We start from the raw sequence: 21375 nt of genomic DNA, 5'->3' as shown, positions 1-21375 counted from the left end.
ACTAATTCCCAGCAACCTGAGGTCACGACCTGAGTGGAAATCAAGAGTTGGCTTACCTGACTGAGCCACCCAGGCGCCCCAGGGCAGTTGTATAGATTCAAGGAGATCATTTAAGCTTACTCTTAAAGTCTATAGAGCCTAGAGAGAGAATATAAATAGATGAGCATAGTCTGTAAACAAGTACAGGTGAAGCCAAATGCAGTGGTGATCAGCTAATTATAATTTCTACACTCTACCAATGTGAGATAGGTAGAATAATTAGGAATAAGAAAAGTCCATAGTTAAAGATAAGGTGTGCATATGATAGCCAGGGTGAAAGTTCAATCCTTATAGTTATAAGCTAAGTACGTGAATCAAAAAGAATCAAATCAAATATTTCAGGAAGAATGAAATAAATCAATTAGTGAAAAAAATGTCGTTTTTAAATTTAACATTCACTGAATATTACTCAACAGAGAAGCTATACTAAAAACATTTAAAGCAGAGTGAACAATTCATATTTCTTTTGAAAAGTCTCCAAACCTATTTATTTAATGTTTGTCACAGGCCTTTACATATCAGTAAGCTTAGTGTGAAATAAAATGCACTTAGGATAATCAGACTCATGTCAAGGTTAACTGTGCTTGATAAGCATTTATTATTTTATGAGCTTTTATTATTTATCATAAATTCTAATATTCATAGTCTCAATTTGGCCAATGACATTGTCACATCCTGTGGAGTAACTTGTTCCATAAATCTTTTCATCTGTTGACCCAGAACACACTGAAATTATCTGCCTCGTGATTTCCATTTCTGAAGGCTGTATTTTTAAAATAACACCCTTTTCAATGTCATTAAATAGATCTGTGTCTAACACTTTGCCATTTTTGCACAAGAGTAGAGACTTGTTATCTAACAAGATGCTACATGATCTGAATGTCATCAGATTGACAGGTTTACAACAATCCTAAGCAATCGGGCACCTCTTTTGCCTACAAAACAAAATAAGACTTAAAGCTTTCTTAATTTGATTTATTGAGCACATTTTGTCTGCAAGGCATTACATACCTTCACTGGAATATTCTCATCTCATCTCATATTACACAATGCCAATTTGCCTAATTTATTTGATGATAAATTAGGCATGCGATGATGACATCTTATTTATATTACTTCAGGCATACAGACTAAATAAGCTTCCATACAGTGACAGTGCTGAGTATAAAATTTCTATGACACTCTTAGAAAATCTACATATTAATATTTTCTTGATGGTGCTCAGGTAAGAATGCTAGAACTCACTTTAAAATTCTATAATTCCAGAGGCCTTAAACTTGGTGAATCCTTTGCAAAATAATTGTGCAGTTAGTTTCAAAAAGAAGTTAGAATTGTCATCACTCTGTGATCTTCTTAGAATTCTCAGGTATAGGAATTCAGTTGGAAAATAGTGTAAATGTGTGAAGCATTACTAAAACAAATGCGCCCTTCAGATGCACAAGTTCTGGGGTGAGGGGCTGCAGTGAGTTACCTTCTTGAAGTTTTATAAAATCTAATTTATGCCACATATTTTTATCAACTGCCTGCAGAGCCCATATTACACATTTGTGTGTCCTGTTGTCCTCTGTCCAGATATCTGAATTCTGATTACGAGATGAATATGCCAGAAAGAGAGGATCTGTTTTATTATTGTTCTGCTTCTTTATTTGCTTTACTTTTCAACTTAGTGCACATTTCCATACGTGTGTTACATATGAAATGTTATTAAATATGAAATTTCTTAAAAAGTGATTTTCTATTTCATGCAGCAAACTTGAGGGCCAATATGAATATCTTTGCCCTAAATTGATCTACCTAGTAAATATCTTTATACTAAACTCCGATGTAAACAATAATAAAATTTTTGGAAACATTCTAGCAATAGTGAAATTGTAATAGAAAATAAATTATTAGTGAAAAAAATATTTGTTTTTATCTCAAACATTTTTTTTTAAATTTTTTTCAAACATTTTTCAATAAGAACGTCAAAATGTTTCTAGAGATGGTTTGGACTCAGATGACTAACAATACTATAGAATAAACAAAAATGATCACTTTTCCAGTTTAATTATTATAATGAAATTTAACTAAAGACTATATATATATATATACACACACATGATATCTATATATTACAACTGATATTGTACAAATTACAGTTATACTGATGTTAATATCAAAGTGTAATTTTAGGGCTGTATTTCAAAAGCAGAGTAAACATTGAAGGAAATAGCATGATTATGTTAAAATTAAGAAGTTCTGATCATAAAAATTTATCCCCAAGATATTGTCAATACAAATAACTGATAAGAATTTCGTATCATAGACAGACAGAAAGATGTTAATGAAACAACTCAAAAGAAAACTAGAGCATAATTTTAAAAAGAACTTTCAGAGATGAGAAAAAACAAAGTGGCAATATATATCATGAAAAGATGTTAATCCTCATTAGGTGTCAAGGAAAAATATCTTACAACTAGAGAGAAATGTCATTTTGCATGTACTAGAATACCAAAGTTGAAAAGCTGCATAAAACCAGACTTGGTGAGATTTGGAAAAATAAGAATCATTAGACATTGTTAGTCCCAGTGTCAGCTTTACCACCCTTTGGAAAGCACATTGGTATCATCATCTATTAGTGCTGATTTTGCATATAGCTTGGGAGCCAGCAATCGCATGTATTAAAGAAACGTTGAATTGCCATTCGTTCAGAAGTTATTTAGGAAGAAGCTGCCATGTACTTAATATTTTGCTACAATTTGTAATTTCTTTTTGTCTGCCTTTAAATTCCATCCATATTTCCATGGCAAATGAACTAAATTTAATTTAAATACTTTTTACAATGGCTATAATTTAAATGTGTGTGTGAAGCTGGTTACCTTCCCATGTGCCTGAATGTCAATATTACTTCAAACTTATCTACTCCTTTCTTAATTGTCTATTAGAACACGGATATTTACAAAATTTACAGTGAATAAAAGATTTCATTGTAAGGAGAACAAAAAACCCATAAGGAACAATAGGTTTGTTCATTCATGCTTTCACTTATTAAATATTTACTGAAGTAAAAACAAACACAAAAACAAACATGTTGGTAGCATGCGGTTAATAGTTCTCTACTTTCAGAAAGGCTTAGTTTAGTGCCAGTAGAAGTAAAGAAGCCATATGCATGGCGGAATAAAAAATTGCTTCACTAGGCATATAAGCCAGGTATGATAGGATTGCAGACACAGAAACAACAAATTCCAACTGAGTTGCACAGCATAGCCTTTCTTTATTGAGGTGGTGACATTTGAGCTGATACTTGGTGGCTATCGTGATACTTCCACAGCCAGACACTTAAAAGTATAGCAAACTCAGGGAATCGTCATAAAGTACATGGTAGGTTTCATGAACTTTGTGTAATATATGACAATAAAAATGCTTGCTGGGAATTTACAACACATAGTGAGAACAAATCATTGGGTAGAACCAGATTAAAGAAGGACTTGAACTGCATGAATGGAAAAAGTCAAATTAAGAGTGATTTGTACATGCTATGTTTCTGCAAAGGTAAAAATTCTCCACTATTCAGTATTTAGCGAGATCACAATAAGCATTTTTTTGCTAGGTTTTATTGTTAACATATAGTGGACATTTTACCATGTTTTTTATTGGCTGGGTAGAATTAACCAAAACTCTAATTCCCAGCATAGTTTATAAGACAAACAGGCTTGTATTTAATCTCAAAACAGAACGTGTATTGTGCAAACTCATTATAGCATGCTGGTGGAACACAATTAATGTGAGCATTCAATGTGAGGTTGAATTATCTCCCTTTATCCATCTTTTGAAGAGTATTTGGCATAATAGCATTTCCCGAAAGTAGTGTTACATGGTTCATCAGCTTATTTGAACTTCTAAGAAGAAAACCAGTGCATTCATAAAGTATTATTTTTCATAATAAATAATCATATTAAAATAGTCAAGGACTAAAATTACGCCTTAGGCTGCTTATGCCTATTAATCTGTAACCATTAAATTACAGCAAAACTGACACTGGAAAGATTCTATTATGATAATAGATAGAAGATAATCTACTGTCAACTTAATACTTTTGTGGTCCCCTGAGCAATTTCTACTTCACACTGATATAAATACGGTTGGTAGGATATTGGCCAGATAAACAACTCTGGCTACAGAGGCTAATATGAAAACACTTTATGTGATACTTTAAAAAGTGGTTGTTCTGTTCTTTGATTTATTTTTGGAATATTATTATTTTATCCCAGACTACTTGACTAACCTCTTATATTTTTAATACATGCTTGCTTTATTTTGCTTTTTTAGATTAAGCTATTATAGAAATTAACTCAATTGGAGACATTCATAGAAATAACATTCTAATGGATCCAATGCTGTAAAATACTTCTCATACTGTCTAGCACATAATGAGGGCTCAATAAGTATTTGTTCTGATTACCATTATTGTTATTATTCTGGGTCAGTGATTATTAGCTTTAAATTTTTCTTAAATACATTGAACAATGGATAAAAATTATGAAAATGGATTTTAAAAAATGGGTAAAAGTGGTAGTAGCATAAGCTAGATTTGGCCCACTCAAGAGAGAATTCCAAACTAGATATCTTCGATTTATATTTAGTAGCAAAATACTCTGAAGTTCAGATATATTTAGAAAGTGCTTAACATTTTTATTAACAGGTGTGGCAACTATTTATTTATTCTTGTATCTTATATATTCTATCACTTCTCTGTGAAGCTAAATTCTATTTTGAATCCCATCCAAACCTTTTATCCTCAAATTTGAAAAAAAAAAATGCCCCTAGAACATAAGATTTCAGAGTTTCATTCAAATCGGATAATTATCCTTGCTGCTGCTTCTTGGAGAGTATGGGAAGAAAGGTAAGTTTCATAGGGGATGTTAGTAAAAAAAATTTTTTTTAAATATATGAAAGTGTTCTCATATAGTATTCTCCAAGTCATGCCTCACCACATTTTATTTTCAAGAGGGAGCAATAATTAAAGGTTACACGCGTGCAGAGTCACTGTGGTATCAGGAGGCTTCAGCTGAAAATGCTTTCACGTTTCGGCGTCAACGTTCATTCTTACCACAGCCACGGGCGGCTGCACTGCTGCTACTTGGCCTAGTTTTTTTGTTTTTTTTTTTTTTTTTGCTCTCCCTGTCTCGTCTCTGCTGAGCATCTTTGACCCCAATCCCTTTGCTCCGTGCCAGTAATTGCAGCTGCTGGAGTATCACTGCTGTCTGTTTGTTCTGCCCTTCTTCAGTGTTGACAATGGAAGGAAGACGGCAGCTGGCGTGGTTCGCTCTTATTAACACAGAATCTTTATGGCGTAGGGGTGGAGATGTGAAAGAAGAGGAGAGAGGAAAGACAGGACTAGAGGCCAACAGACCACTTTATTCCTTTTTCGATTCTCCAGCATTTGCTTCTCCATTGGAACAGTTGTTAAGCGGTGATCCTGCTCCCCGAGGTAGCAGTGATGTTTCAAAAGAGAAGACAGTATGTGTTAGAATAATATGGGCGGTAATTACAAATGCCTAATCTTTATTTGTAGTGGTGGGGCACATTTTTGCTTCCTTTACTCAGTCTTCATGCTTTAATTTCCCCCTTCTCACGTGATGAGAAAGAATTGAGGTTCTCAAGCTTCTTTGCAGGCATTTAAAACAGTAATGATAATATCTCCATAGAGAAGATATTAGGGTTCTGGAAGATTAAAGATTTAAAATCAGGTGAGATTACAATCAGGAGTCTTAATGGAACAACGTAAGAAGCACGTTAGTTAATTTAGGGGAAGAAAAACTGTGGATGACTGGAGACATTTTTCTGGTTTCATTATATTTTCCTCTTTAAACAATTGAACTGATCCTTAGTTTACCATACTAAAAACACCATGTTTCACTTAGTTTATCTGAATGATAGGTTAAAAACATGTAAGTAAATTTCAATAATTAGAAGTGTGTCTATTGAGAATTTTAGGAAAACATAGACTAGTGAGTGACGATACCATGAAGAGCTGAGAACAAAATCTAGAGTTTATGACGTCATTTCAGGCAAAAACTGCCATTTCTTTTCCACTAATGCAAGCAAAATAAAGAGGCTAATTTTTTTGAGGAGGTACTACATTCACTATTAATTCAAAGAGAAGGAAAAATATCCAGGAGAAAAACCACTTAGAGAGACCTCGGTCTGAAGTTGAATTGGCCAGTGCAAACCAATCCTTTTTGACAGGATGACTCAGTCAACAAAGTGGACATGAGTGTCCGTCCAGTGAGAACTCATCTTGGAACCGTCAGGATACTTTCTAACAAGATCACAAGCGCTTCCATGATTAAACTGAAATTCTTTTATAAAACTTAATATTGGTTTCTAATTTTCCAATTAATATTTTTACAACAAAATGCTTACTGCATAACACAGATATCTGGGTTCTCTATCATGAAATTGTTGAAGAGCTAAGATATACTTAAAATACTTTGGGGAAAATGAATTCAGTTCTAGAATTAGTCATCCCTTTAATCCCACTACATGTGGATTAATTCTTTTTAAGATTTTATTTATTTATTTTTGAGAGAGGGAGAGAGAAGGAGAGAGAGAGAAAGAGAGAGAGAGAGCATGAGTGGGGGCAGGGGTGGGGCGCAGAAGGAGAGGGAGAAGCAAGCTCCCTGCTGAGCAGAGAGCCAGATGTGGGGCTGGATCACAGGACCCTGGGATCATGACCGGAGCCAAAAGCAGACGCTTAACCAATTGAGCCATCCAGGCTACGTGTGACCTTATTGTTATAAAATAGGACTGTAGCAGATTGAGAATATCACATTTTACATTTTTGTAATAGAGTGCCAAGTCTGGTGCTTATTGTGTCCAAAAGCAAATCAAAAGCAATAGGAAATTCACTTTAATCAATACGATGTAAATAGTTTAAGCAATTGTAAGAGACAAATGTGAATTCATTTTAGAACTTGTCACTGGCCTGCTAAGGCTTTTAATATTTGATATTTGACAAAGAATGTTTCCAGGACTATGTTAAACACGTGTTCCTCAACCCTGTGTACACACAAACATTATTTTATTTCTCTTAATTAAAAAACAAGATATATAGGCTAATTATTGCTACAAGTTGCTTCATATTTGAGTCACAATATCAAGTTCTTACCTTTGAATATATGTTTAAGAAAAACGTGTTTTTGTTTTCCAAAAATATGTGTCCATATGCATATAAACATGTGTGTGTGTGTGTGTGCATACATGAATGTGTGTGAGTATGCACCTGTCACTGTTCTAAGCAGTTTAACATTTTTAGCACATGGAATTCTCATAAAAACCTTATACTATCTAATTTGTCTGTATATTTCATGCAATTTCTTTAGAAATCTGTTCTAAGAAGAAGTTAACCTCTGTTAACTTATAATCAGCTTGTTTTATGAGACATTATGTCATTTTCTACATGAACACTTTCTCAGTGTAAAGTCCAAATTTTTTTTTTCTTTTTATCTTGTGACTGCTAGAAATTTCAGATGCTAAGTTTATAGCGGACTGCAGTGGGTATTCATTTGGGTGTCAGATGCCTTTTATTGCAGTGCAACTAATCTCTTTTATAATATCTTTAAAGATGAGCAATTTTAACTGAATTATAAACTATCCATTTATCCAGAATTCTTAACTATCAAGATATTTAATGTACTTGAGGTTTGTAATTATAATTTGTAATTTCCCTCATGAAATATTTGCCTAACAACCTCTATCTTAATAATAAATAATGTTTTAAAGTAGTTAATTTCTTTCCAAGGTTTCATATCTCTTATTTTACTCTATATTTAAATATAATTCTATTTACGTGTTAACATCAGATGTAACATAAATATATTAAGTAGATATTTAAATATTAAGTACTGAGAAATTCAGAATATAAGAAAAGTAATAAAAATTATTAGAGGGTGCCTGGGTGGCTCAGTCGGTTAAGTGTCTGACACTTGGTTTTGACTCAGGTCGCAATCTCATCGGTTTTGAGATCTAGCTTGGTGCTCAGTGGGGATTCTGCTTGAAGATTCTCTCCCTCTGCCCCTCCCTCGACTCTAGACTTCACTCTCTGTCCCTCTTCCTCCCTCTCTACAAAACAAATAAATAAATCTTTAAAAAGTATTAGGGGGCGCCTGGGTGGCACAGCGGTTGAGCGTCTGCCTTCAGCTCAGGGCGTGATCCTGGCGTTATGGGATCGAGCCCCACATCAGGCTCCTCTGCTATGAGCCTGCTTCTTCCTCTCCCACTCCCCCTGCTTGTGTTCCCTCTCTCGCTGGCTGTCTCTATCTCTGTCAAATAAATAAATAAAATCTTTTAAAAAAAGTATTAGAAATAATACTCTTTTATAAAAATTAGGAGGCACTGCAACAGCTTTAAAGTCTGCCATTTTTCATTGTTTCCTTACACATAATGTTAATTAATATCCAAGTAGTCTTCTATTTCTCTAATTACTTTGTTCTCTCAAATGATAATAAGGAGAATCCTCTGATAGCCCTAATGATAGGTTAGGATATACTTTTATGCAATGTTTTGTTTTGGCAACATTTCTATTAATTTAATTTCTATTGGTATGATTATCTTGAGTTTTACTTAGGACATATGTATATATAACTACATAGCCAAGATCTACTGAGCAATTAATTATGTGCCACATTCTATTTAAAATATTTAATAATCACTTTATTTTGTAATTCTCTAATCAACCATTTGGTATATTTTCTAGCTGAGGAAGTTAAAGCAAAAGAGGAAGTAACTTTGTTTGCCATCTACTTAAAATGGTAGGGTACATGTTAGAAGGCAGAGATTTTCCCGTGTATCTGCAGCTAATCACTACAGTTGTTTAATGATGTCATTGTTTATTGTTTATCATGTAAAAATGGCAATCATTTGCATGAAGAATTATTAAAATCAAGTCACTTTCTGACAGTGGTGGGCTTAGAATTTCTATTAAGAAAAGCTCAGGTGTTGGCAGTGTGGCTGGGAGAATGTTAGCTAGAAATATCTTCTTGAAGTTATGTTTGCTTAGTAAGCAGTCTGTTACACTAACATTCTGTGGTGTGCAAGATGGTCCTAATAATCCTCCTTTCTGTGATACACACCCTTGTATTATTTCCCACATTGAAATAGATCAGTTCTCTATCACGCATAGAGTAGGGTGGAGGTGAAGGTATATGACTTCTGAAGCCAGGTGAAAAAGGGCATTATGGCTTCTGCCTTACTATCATGGATCACTCATTCTGGGGGAAGCCAACTGTCAGTGTGTGAGAACATGTAAGCAACCTTGGGGAGTGTCCCATAAGTAAAGAACTGGGCCTTTCTGCCAACGGCCAGCACCACATTGCCAGCCATTTAAGTGAGCCACCTCGGAAGTGGATCTTCCAGTCCAAGTTAAGCCCTCAGAAAAATAGAGCCTCATGAGATACTTGAAATCAGAACTCTCTCAGCCAAGCCACCACCACAAATACCATAAATGTTTTTTGTTGTTTAAAGGTGCTAAGTCTGAGATAATGTTTTATGCATCATGTGATAACTACTGCAATATAGGCTTACTTGACTTGGCATTGGAAGGAAAGATGGATATTATTTTTTTATGTTTGTTTATTTATTTATTTATGTAATCACTACAGCCAGTGTGGGGCTCAAACTCATGACCCCCACTTACTTCTGAGCCAGCCAGGTGCCCTGGAAAGATGGATATGGTTTTTGTTTGTTTTGCATTGTGGCTTTAATCTTTTGACATGGGTCACATTGTCTTGGTTTCACTCAGACTATTTGGTGGCCAGAAGTAGGTTCTCTACTGGGTTAAGTATAGGTTATTTTTAAAGTGATGTGGTTGTTAAATTGGCAATGTGAAGCAGTCAAGGATGTATCCACATTCAGAACCCAGAAACTGATCTTTCATAGACAACCTCTGACTCTCTCCCTCCACGGAAGAGTCCCTTTCACACTTTTGAGTTCTCTTCGTTGTCATAAATCATCAGGGGACCTGACTCTATGTCATGCTGCCATTTGCTGTGCATTCTTACAATTCTGGTTCTTTGTGCTCTCTGGTTCTTAACATGATTTCTTGACTCAAATTACCCCTGAGAAGAATCTGATTATCCCATTTCATCAGTTTATAGGAATTAAGACCACAGATTTCTGGTCAATTTCTGAGTCGTATTCCCTAATGTAAGCTGGGCGCTCTGGCCTCATCAGCTAATGGTGGACACTAGGCTGGGAATCTGTATAGACAGAGGGAAGAATCATCTTCAGTCAGTGCCCAACAAATGACGATTTTACTTGAAAGTGGCTTTGAATTTGGCACATGGCAGGCAATGTACTTGACATATCTTACATAGCTTTCCATCCTAAAAATAGTATATGTTAAATGTCTCATTTCATTTTCCATATGCACATTCAGAGAAATTTCAGCTACCATAATACTAACCATACATTTTTTAGATACATTAAATTTTTATATACATTTTCTTTTAACATTGCCCTTTTCCATTTGCCTTCTGAAGTTAAGTCAATTTCTTAAATCCAAAAGGAGAAGCAGTCAATAAGACATCTAACTAAAATGTTATCTTTACATAAATGCAGTTTATAAAAAAATGTTTTCCACTAGTGAAAACCTTACACTTTCAAAGATAAGGACAAGCAAAAACTTATTTAATTGCAAAGCCAACCAGTTTCCATGTGAGTGGCCAAGTAAAATAGCTGTTCAGTACTATACCAGGCTGCTGTGTAGTTAATCATCTTATTGCTGTTACTTTTATATTTCCACATACAGATAGCATATTTAACATGAGATCCATCATTTTGAATGTAATTGCAAGTCCCTAGTATATAAAATAAGGCACTTTATTAAAAAAGGCATTCATAGAAAATTCTGTTACTCGTGTCCAGACATCTGTTTCATTGAAGCACATTTTCATTATAAGGCATATGTTATCTTCAGAAAGAATTTTACATTTTAATTAAGTTATGAATAAGTATTAAATTACCGGATGTCTTAATTTTGAGGGGTTTGTTGTCCAATTATAAATAAAAGATTTCAGAACAGAAATTTCATTTATGCTACATTAAGGGCTCCATTGTGTTTCATAGGATCCTCTAGGTACAGAAAAACAAAATAAAACAAAACAAAAAGCAACTTATTTAGCCCAGAATCTTGGTTCTACAGGATTAAAAAAAAAAAATTAAGCTGGTTTAAAGGAGAATTATTACAGGTATTACTGTCAGATTTCAAATATGGGTAAAGATGAAGAAATTCAAAATGTCTTGATGTTTGGAATGTGAGTTTAATATGATACAGGCATGTCATAGAAGACCGTATGTAGTGGTAAGGACTTTGAGAGTATACACATACACACACACACACACATGAATATGCATTATGTTTTTAAGCAAATAAGTGGCATGATTATGCCTGCATTTACTATAGCTAACTGTTTTATTATGTGAAAGATAAATCAGTATGGTAAAACAAAGCCATTCCAATATGTAAGTAGCTGTTAAAATACAAAAAAAAAATAGACCTGGGTGGCTCAATTGGTTAAGCATCTGGCTTCGGCTCAGGTCATGATCCCAAGGTCCTGCGATAAGCCCCTGCATCAGACTCCCTGCTCAGCGGAGAGTCTGCTTCTGCCTCTGCCCCTACCCCCGCTCATACTCTTTTCTCTCTTTCTCTCTCTCTCAAATAAATAAAACCATATATATATATATATATATAATATCCCAATAAAAATAATGGGTTAAAAGCATAAAATTTTTTTTCTTTAAATATTTGCAAAAATAATATCACTAATAACCAAACTAAAGAAAATTTTCTTCAAATATTTGCAAAAATAATATGTTATAATCAAACTATCATATATTGTGTGTAACATATATACAATATATATTTATATGTTAATTTTTGGTAAGCTCGTGAGCATGTGCACGCATACACATACATACAGTTTTAGTCCACCTTGATGGAGTGTGGAGTGTGGTGTGTGTGTGTGTGTGTGTGTGTGTGTGTGTATAATGGAATACTACTCAGCCATCAAAAAAAGAAATCTTGCCATTCGCAATGACATGGATGGAACTAGACGGTATTATGCTAGAGAAATAAGTCAATCAGAGAAAGACAATTATCATATGATCTCACTCATATGTGGAATTTAAGAGACAAAACAGGATCATAGGACAAGGGAGGAAGAAATAAAACAAGACAAAATCACAGAGAGAAACAAACCATAAGAGACTCTTAATCATAGGAAACAAACTGAGGTTTGCTGGGGGTAGGGGGATAGGGTAACTGGAGATGGATAGGGTAACTGGAGATGGACATTAAGGATGGCATGTGGTATAATGAACATTGGGTATTATATAAGAACTCTACCTCTGAAACTAATAATACACTATATGTTAATTAACCAAGTTTAAATTAAAAAATGTTTCAATCAGTACCATGGTTATTTTTATTCAATTTTTTTCTTCATTTCAGTTTGGATATTTATATTTCCTTGGATTTTTTTAGTGAAATCCAGATTATCAAATTTATTAGCAAAAGTTCTACATTAAAGTGATGAGTCACTAAATTCTACTCCTGAAACTAATATTACGCCATATGTTAACTAACTGTAATTTAAATAAAAATTGAAACTACAAAAAAAAAACTACATTAATTTAAAATCATAGCTATAGTCATTCCTTTTATCTTCCTTGTCTCCCCATTTCTTTCCCTTTTTTCTTCCTCCTGGTTCTGCTTCCACTTCTGCCTTCCTCTTTTTCCCTCTTTCTATTTTGCATCAATTGCATCAATAATGCATCAATTAAGTCTATGTATTATCTCTTGGCCAAAACTTTTTGGGTCCACATATTGAATACTCATTTTTGTTGTCTTATATGAATTGTAATCATATTTTATTATTTATATATTTATTTAAAAGAGTTTTATTTATTTATTTTAAAGAGCGAGAGACCACTGGGGAGGAGCAGAGGGACAGGGAGAGAATCACAAGCAGATTCTGCCGTGAGGGCAGAGCCCAATGTGGGGCTCCATCTCACAACCCCAAGATCAGAGCCCAAACCAAGAGTCGGACATTAACCGCCTGCACCACCCAAGTGCCCCCATATTTGATTTTTTTTTTAAATTTAATTTATGGAAGAATTTTGTGTGTTTAAACAGGTCTCACAGATTTTTATATTTGTTTTATCATTGTCTGCAAATGTCTAAACTATTTATGCTGATTGAAATATACCTACAAAATAGAGACTTTTCATTTTCTAGTTTACTTTGGATACACTCTTGAAAATTTTCCAGAAAATCTGAAAAAAACACTTTTATTTGTAGCGTTCAACATTCTGTTTGTAGAGCACAACATTCACTATGAAAATACTTATTCATTCTTACTAATTATATTATTGAAACTTCGTGTTTTTTCTCTTAATTTTTCAAATACTGAGAGTGGTGAGTTAAAGAAATAGAATGCAATTGTGGATTTATCAATTTTGTTTCCAATCCTAACAGTTTTTGCTTCATATTTTAATATTATGTTTTTAGTTTATATAATATTAAGTTCAATATGAAGTGCCTTGAATTTTATCTTGTTTGATGTTAATATCACAAACCATGTATTTTTTGGTATTTTCTCATAAATGATTGCCTATCTTGAAAATATCTCTGTCCTTCACTCCTTTAAACTAGCAGTGCTTTGGTATGTATACCTCTAGGTTTTGTGCAGGCTTTTTCTTCTCTCTAGAAACCTTATTCTTACAATCCTCACTTGGTTCACTCTTACTCATCTTGCATCCTTCACCTCCGGTTTTTCCCTATGTTTAATCCACCTGCTAAAAACATTCACAGTACTGTTCCTCTCTTTCACAACCCATTAAATGTGTAATTTAAAATTTTTTCTCTGTTGTGTTGTGAATAATGTATATATTTTTCCTCAACTAGAATATAAACTCTATTAACAGAGATTGGGCCAGGGTAATCTGTGTATTGTATCATTGAATGCAATGTCTGACATATGCTAGGCACTCAGTCAGTACTCACTGAGCAAATGAATGGAGATATGAGAAAACATATGTCTGTTACCATTTTTTTTTATAAACCACACACACACACACACACACACACACACACACACACACACACGTTACGTCTAATCATGGCTCAGCCTTTCCTGAACCTACAGAAGAAAATTTAATCTCCTCTGCATTGTGTACAAAAAACTTTCTTGATCTACTCATGGAAAAATTCTCTGGCCCCATCTTCTATCAGTTTTGCTCTTCAAATATACTCAATTACTTAAATTTCTCTGAATACGGTATTCTCCCTCATGCAGGGAATATGTTCCAAGACTCCCAGTGGATGTCTGAAACTGTTTATAGTACTACACTCCATATATGCTGTTATTTTCCTTATACATACATAACTATGATAATATTTAATTTATAAATTAGGTAAAGTAAAAGGTTGACAATAATAACTAATAAAATAATTATAATAATATACTGTAATAAAAGTTATGTGACTATGGTCTCACCCTCATTGTATCATACTCACCTTTCTTCTTGTGATGATGTGAGATGATAAAATGCCCATGTGATCAAATGAAGTGAAGTGAATGACATAGGCACTGTGACTACTATTGACATTCTGATGAAACTTTACGCAGGATCATCTACTTCCAGACCGAGGTTAACTGCTGATAATTGAGGTCTATGTCCTCTCCTTGCAAATAGGACCTATCATTTTCATATTCATTTCAAGAACACTGTAGACACAAGAACAGCACCACAAAATGTCCTGAAAGGATGAATGTTACTTTACAAAAATTTATTTTTAAAATGTTTAGCAGGTTTTGAAACTGGATGACTTGGGCCTTCAGCCTCCAACTAGGAACGTTGGACTACAGTCTTGGGTCTGCTACATTCATGGGGAGGGTTCAGTTAAAAAAAAAGTGATTATGCTTTAATATGGTTAAAATATTCAGGGAATATTTAGATGAAATTCTACCTCAGTTACACTTTCTTTTGACATATTATTTTGCTATGAAAACATATAGAATTTGGGTAAATTTGAATTAGTAATGGAGGCAGATGTTTCTCTGAGAATATTTCTAATTGGTATTTTTTCTTTATTTCTTTTTTAATATTTTAACTCTATTGATTTTATCTCCTTATATTTAATATACCTTTTGTTCAGAAACAATTTAATATGCATCATTATTGTGCATTGAACTAAGCAAGATATATTTAGATATATTTCATTGTCTGGTTTAAAAAGTGAAAACATGTATTACTTAAAAATAAGCTACATCTGTGTTCTAAATCCTTTAATTAAACAACTCTTCTTGCTCAGGAATATTGCATTTTATGTAGGAATATTACATATTGTGATTACTGAGAATTTTTTTAAAAAATTTTTTCAGTTAGCCACTTTTAACTATACTGTCTTAAATAGTCTTACCTACCAATGTTTGTTCTAAAGATGTTTTTTAATAACATAAACTAAATATCCCATTCTTTCCAGTGATGCATAAAATGTTCTTTGTTTATTAACAAAATCTTTATTCCTAAGAAGAATTGGCAATTTCAAGAAATGAAAAGAGCATTATTAGCTAGTACTGGCATTTTACTGTTTTGTTAATTCAAAGTAGTTTGTTGAATTCACCACCACCACTTTTCTGTACATGTTCTATCCTAGAGATTGTGACCTCTTTAATAGTTATTTATATTATTATGCAGTTGAAGCTCTATTTACTGATTTTTCTTTCTCTCCTTTTTCCTTTACCATGCTGCAGTAGCTAACATATTGTGGAGAGAAGAAGGTACTAAATTCCATTATTTTTATATCATGATTATTTTGCTTAATTTAATTACTATCAGTTTTAATAATTACTTTATTTATTTTTAGGTTGACTCAGTAATTTTGTTTGATTATAAATTGATATTCTTTTGTAAACCTGATACCAATAGAAATATTTATTACTCTTTATCAGTTTGATTTATTGTTGATACATAACCAGTGAAGTACATTATCATATATTGAAGTGGTTTTAAGTATTTAAAATTAAGTCAAAGAAATAAAAGCAAACTTAAATATAACCTCCATAATAAACCCTGATTTAGATTAGAAAAAGAAAAGTTATAAAAACCATTGCCTTATCAAGGGAATGTAATAAATTATTCAAGAAAATGGGTTTAAAGGATCTTGAAGGATCTAGAATCAAATCTAGTCTCCACCCCTATTTAACCGAGGTCCCTTTATGTCCCAGTTTTCTTATCTTAAAAATAAGGATCATTGTTTATGCTCAGTAGGGCTGCTACCAGTCCCTTAAATATAGGCTATATTCTATAAATAGTATCCACTTCCATTTATTATTGTTATGATTTTTCTTATTCATAAAGACTGGGGAGAATGTGTTTGACCAGGTACTCATGTGCTTTAGTTAAATTTTTAGGAGCAAAATGTAGTAAGTCATCATTATACTACTCTAAGCAATGACCAAAATATTGCCTCCTAATCCATCCTAGACAAACTTTCTCTTCCCTGATTATAGTTTCCCATATGAACTGGAGTCACTGCCACCTGTGAGGGCCCTGTCTCATAAGCTTCAAGTGATTTGAGAATTGAAGCATCTCAGTTTTGTTCTCAATGATGAGGCACACAACCATTTTTTCCTCTTGGTATTTGTTGCTTCCGGAATCTTTTGTATAGGTTTCTTCAATGTCTGGTGTGACTATGCCTTCTCATTTTATTCCACTTAGATATTTCACATTTGAACATATGAATGTAGTCATTTCTAAACCTAGCATTAATGGATCTATTAAACAAAATTTCCTATACTTTCTTCCTTCTTCAGATCAAACAAATATATCTCTGGGCATTTAAAAATTGATTTCATGTTATCATTGTAATGGAAGGAACAAAACCTAAATAGCCAGAGATCAGGTAGCACAGATTTGGCTTTGCTGGGTTTTTGCTGGTAAAATTTGGATATATTATTTTACCTCTCTGAGTCAGATTTTTCAAACACATTGCTTGAAATACAGTTGGCACTCTTGTTATAAAATTGTGATATGTAAATGTCCTTAAAGTATGTAAAACAATGCTTTCTTATAATTTGACTGATAACAACCATGAACATTATTATTTTATAATTTTAACATGTAATAGTAATATGATAGTCTTCAGGCTACCTTTAAAAACATAAGACCTCCAGATTAATTAAAATCACCCAGATATTCATTATATGAAACCATTTTTATCTATTTAAAATTTTCTTCTGTTAGTTTTTTTAACATGTATACTCTCAATAATTATTCTCCATCAATGATTTGCTTACTCTTCATAACTTTGTTTAACAGAGAATATGTCCTTGAGAAATAATAGTTATTTAGTAGATTTTACAGATAATTTTAAGACATATATAATAAATGTCTTTGGGTAAAGTTTTTCAATCTTTTATTTCATGTACAATTATCATCAGGGTCCTTTGTTGTTTCTTAGAATAAACAAGATTTAACGTAATATACTTGAGAAAACAATATGCCTGATTTAGATTCATAGGCATCTGTAAATTATTTTTTTACAATGTCACAGTTACTGGCAAGGCATTACAATTAGAAATGATTGCATGTAATAATAGTAATGGTGGCCAGAGACAATAGACCAGCTTGAGGAATCACCGAATCCTAACAGTGTATACAATTATTTCATAAAAAGTAATTAAAATAATAGCTAACTAAAGCTTCCAAAAATTTTCTACCTTTATTTTTAAATGATAGAATAATAGCAAATATGAACTGCATAATTCTGAGATCTATTTTTGTTTCCACCGTAGTAATGTGTTCTGTTTGTATACTTGCCTCTTTACTATGCCCAAAAGAAATTTATCCCAGAGAGAACCAACTGGGGAATCCCAATTTCAGGCATGCTACGATAAATATTGGAAACAGAGTTAAAAATCATAAACCTCTCATAATGTCATTGTATTTATATGCAAGTATTAAAACCATAAAATTTTGTTTAACTGAAAAATTATTTCTTAAACATGAGCATCAGAATCTAGCTTAGCTAGAACTTTGTAATCTAAATTGATTTTATTAAATTTAATATGTATTATCTTAGGAATCACATGGATATTTAAGCTTGAAGCACAGCATCCTCTACTTCTCTGGGTTCTTCTTCCAGTTTTTTTACTAGTCATCATTGCGGTTTGTAGGAACGCAGAAAGACATTGTTTAGAGAGGAAATATGTCACTCGTTTATTGACAAATATTTTAAAGAGCCTGTTAAATGCAAAGCACTTTGAAAATACTGGAAATATAAAGATAGGAATATCTTCTCTAAAGAAAATTTTGATCTAGTAAGTTAAAGTCTTAATCATTCTAATTGATAACTAATTTTACTATATGATTTGAAAATATACATTAAAAGATCCATTGTTTGGTTTCCTTCTGCAATATTTTTTATGATCTTGTAATAAAATAGAATCTAATAAAGTATGCCTTAATGTTTATTTAATGGACAACTGTTTAGGAATAAATGATCTAATTTAGTAATACATGTTTTAATTTGGATAAGCACTAAATTAAAGGACTTTAAGCCATTTTACTTAATGATGAATTAATCTTAACTTTTAAATATGCTAAATTCAAGCTCCAAAGAGACATGTGAGGTGGTTCACTATGTAACATAGCATTTCCTAAATTTGTTATAGCATGGAATTATTTTGATGAATATTTATAGGATCAATATTGAATAAAGTCTATTTTGGGAAAAACTGGGTGGATATGACATCTAATGATTTGAAAGCCAAAAAAATAACTTCTATGTTTATAAAAATGGAATGTCCCTTATATTCCTTGTAAATATTTATGAATCTATTCATGTGAAAATATAGAAATGATTGAAGTAAATCACTATATTAGTCAAGCTCATTTACACCTACCAATACAAAATGCAAATAGAAAATGCAGGGAAACCTTACAACAAATCTTACATGTTACACCATAATTTGATTAGCTTTGTGACCTATAATGTCACCAAAGTGGGGCAAAGAGGATATGGCAAGCAGGTCAGCTTTTAACTTCTTCATCCTGAAATTATTCACATTTCATTGGTCAGACTATTACACATTGCAAGGGAGGTTGGGAAATACAGACTAATATATATACCAACTTTGTGAGTTCCATAAGCTTCTCATAAATTTATTTTTAGAGAAAAAAATGCTGAGGTTCTCAGGAGCAGATTACTGCCTCACAGTAATATTGATGAATTATTTAAAATGAAAAAGAGTTTCAGAGCGTAGGCCTCAGAATGCATCAAACTAAGAAAGTCATAGCATTGTGGAGTGGTAAAGACCATGCTTTCTAACAGTCAGTAGCTGACGCCAATTAAATTGTGATCAAGTTCTCGGTATATTCATTAGCCAGTCCCCTATCATTAATACTTTAAATACTAACATCAACCTAACCTTTTTAGTGCTTTATATTCTTTCATTAAAAGTTTTTCAAATCAAAATTGTGATCTGACAAGAGATACCCATTTGCAGATATATGTGTATATATATATATATACACACAAAATGTGTGTGTGTGTATATATATATATACATATATATATATATACACACACATAGATACATGTATAATTATATAATTTTATATATGATTCCAACTTACATCAATTACATAACACAAATACTCTATTATATTATAACTTTTTCTACGTTAATCGTTAAATGTGAAATTAATCTTGCAGATTTGCATTCAGCTTTTTCAGCATAGCTTCAAAAGTTCTGGAAATGGTATACTGACTCAAAAGGACTGTTTTTAGATATCACTCTAACCAGTGAAATAGCACCTATTTGCTGGAATAAGAGTGGCTAATAAGAGCTTGATACAACCACTCAGTTTCTAGCAAGAATGAGAGTGTAAGTTTTATTTTAGTTGAACATAATATAAAGATCTTATTGAGGTGCAGTGGAATGATGCTACTTTGTGTGTAAAAAAGTTTTTAGCTCCAAAGACAAAGAAACAAAACATGGGAATATTCATGAACCAACAATCTTTCCTTGCTAAGTTATTCAGGATGAGAAATGCAATATGGACTGTCTATCTACTCTTGCCTATATTTTTCTTTAGCTAAAAAAAGAGATTTTTTTCTAGATTTCAAAAAAAAAAAAAAAAGAGAGAGATAAGTTTAGGATCCCTTAAAAGTGAAAAGAGTAATATCAGCTAATGAAGGACTTGTAACACTAAAACTTATTGAATTACCTTTGATTGGTTACCAAAGCACTGCATCGTATAATTTGCTCTTGACCATAACTTAAATTCTAAAGTAATGGCAATTTAAAGCAGAGGAAGACACACATCACCACAAAATATCTTTTATTATTGACTATCTTTTGTTATTGTTGGCCATCCAGAAATTAGAAATTAACCAAATTTTATCCTTGATATAAATGATGTAATACATATGCTATACATAAGAAATAATATCATCGTATTATCACAATAAGCTGTTATTCATGAGCAGCTCTCCTAAAGGATTGAGACAGGCATGTGCATTACATCCATTTTTTCTCAGTCCATTTCACGTATTTAAAGGTGCAGTATTGATTAGAAAATCCTCTGGGAAATACTTCCCTCTTACAAGACTGCAAGTAATTCTTGCTTGCGTCCTTTCTCTGTAGAGAAAGAAAAACAAAGCAAAAAGAAAGCTCACAAGGAACAAACAAATTATGGATCACTTTCTGGAGCCACTATACTCCATTAGATTAACAATCGACCCGGAAAAGACAAAGTACACGTGTCTGTCTTCACCGGGGGATGAAAAACGAAACTAGAGGCTGCCTGTATTGCCGATCCTTACTGTGACGAGAGGGTGAAGCTTTTAGCTGAAGCCAGGAACTCTTGTAATATCCTGCAATACAATGCATGAATGAGGAGAGAACTGTAACTGAAACCTACATGGTTATTAAACTTTTTAGGACTCAGAACCCCTTTGCATTCTTCAAAATTATTGAGAACTCAAAAGCTTTTGTTCATGCGGGTTAGTCCTATCCACCTATATTTACCATATGAGAAATAAAACTGAGAAACAGTAAAGATATTTATTTATGAATTTATTGAAAATAACCATAATAAATTCATTTATAAGTACCCATAAATAACACAGTTTTAAAGCTATATTTTAAAAAAACGAAAAGACTCACATTGTTTTGCATTTTGCAAATCTTTTTAATGACTGACTGAATAGAAGATGCTGGATGCCTGTATCTGCTTCTACACTGAATTGTTGTGATATCACTCATTACATCATATGTCATGTAG

The 21375-nt window shown here is 32.7% G+C and overlaps 1 protein-coding gene across 1 annotated transcript in view; it reads left to right on the top strand.

Moving 5' to 3' along the window:
* The window catches only part of FSTL5 (follistatin like 5), a 698132-nt gene that overhangs the window by 581562 nt on the left and 95195 nt on the right, over positions 1 to 21375 (top strand). Inside the window, exon 11 of the mRNA XM_045798623.2 lies at positions 15837 to 15863. Coding sequence (XP_045654579.2) covers positions 15837 to 15863 — 27 coding nt within the window. The remainder of the gene's footprint in view (positions 1 to 15836; positions 15864 to 21375) is intronic.

The sequence above is a fragment of the Ursus americanus genome, chromosome 13 (assembly GCF_024610735.1).
Source record: "Ursus americanus isolate L20-20 chromosome 13, mUrsAme1.1.p, whole genome shotgun sequence".
In the NCBI taxonomy this organism is placed as follows: domain Eukaryota; kingdom Metazoa; phylum Chordata; class Mammalia; order Carnivora; family Ursidae; genus Ursus; species Ursus americanus.
This window is presented reverse-complemented; position numbering and strand designations above follow the sequence as displayed.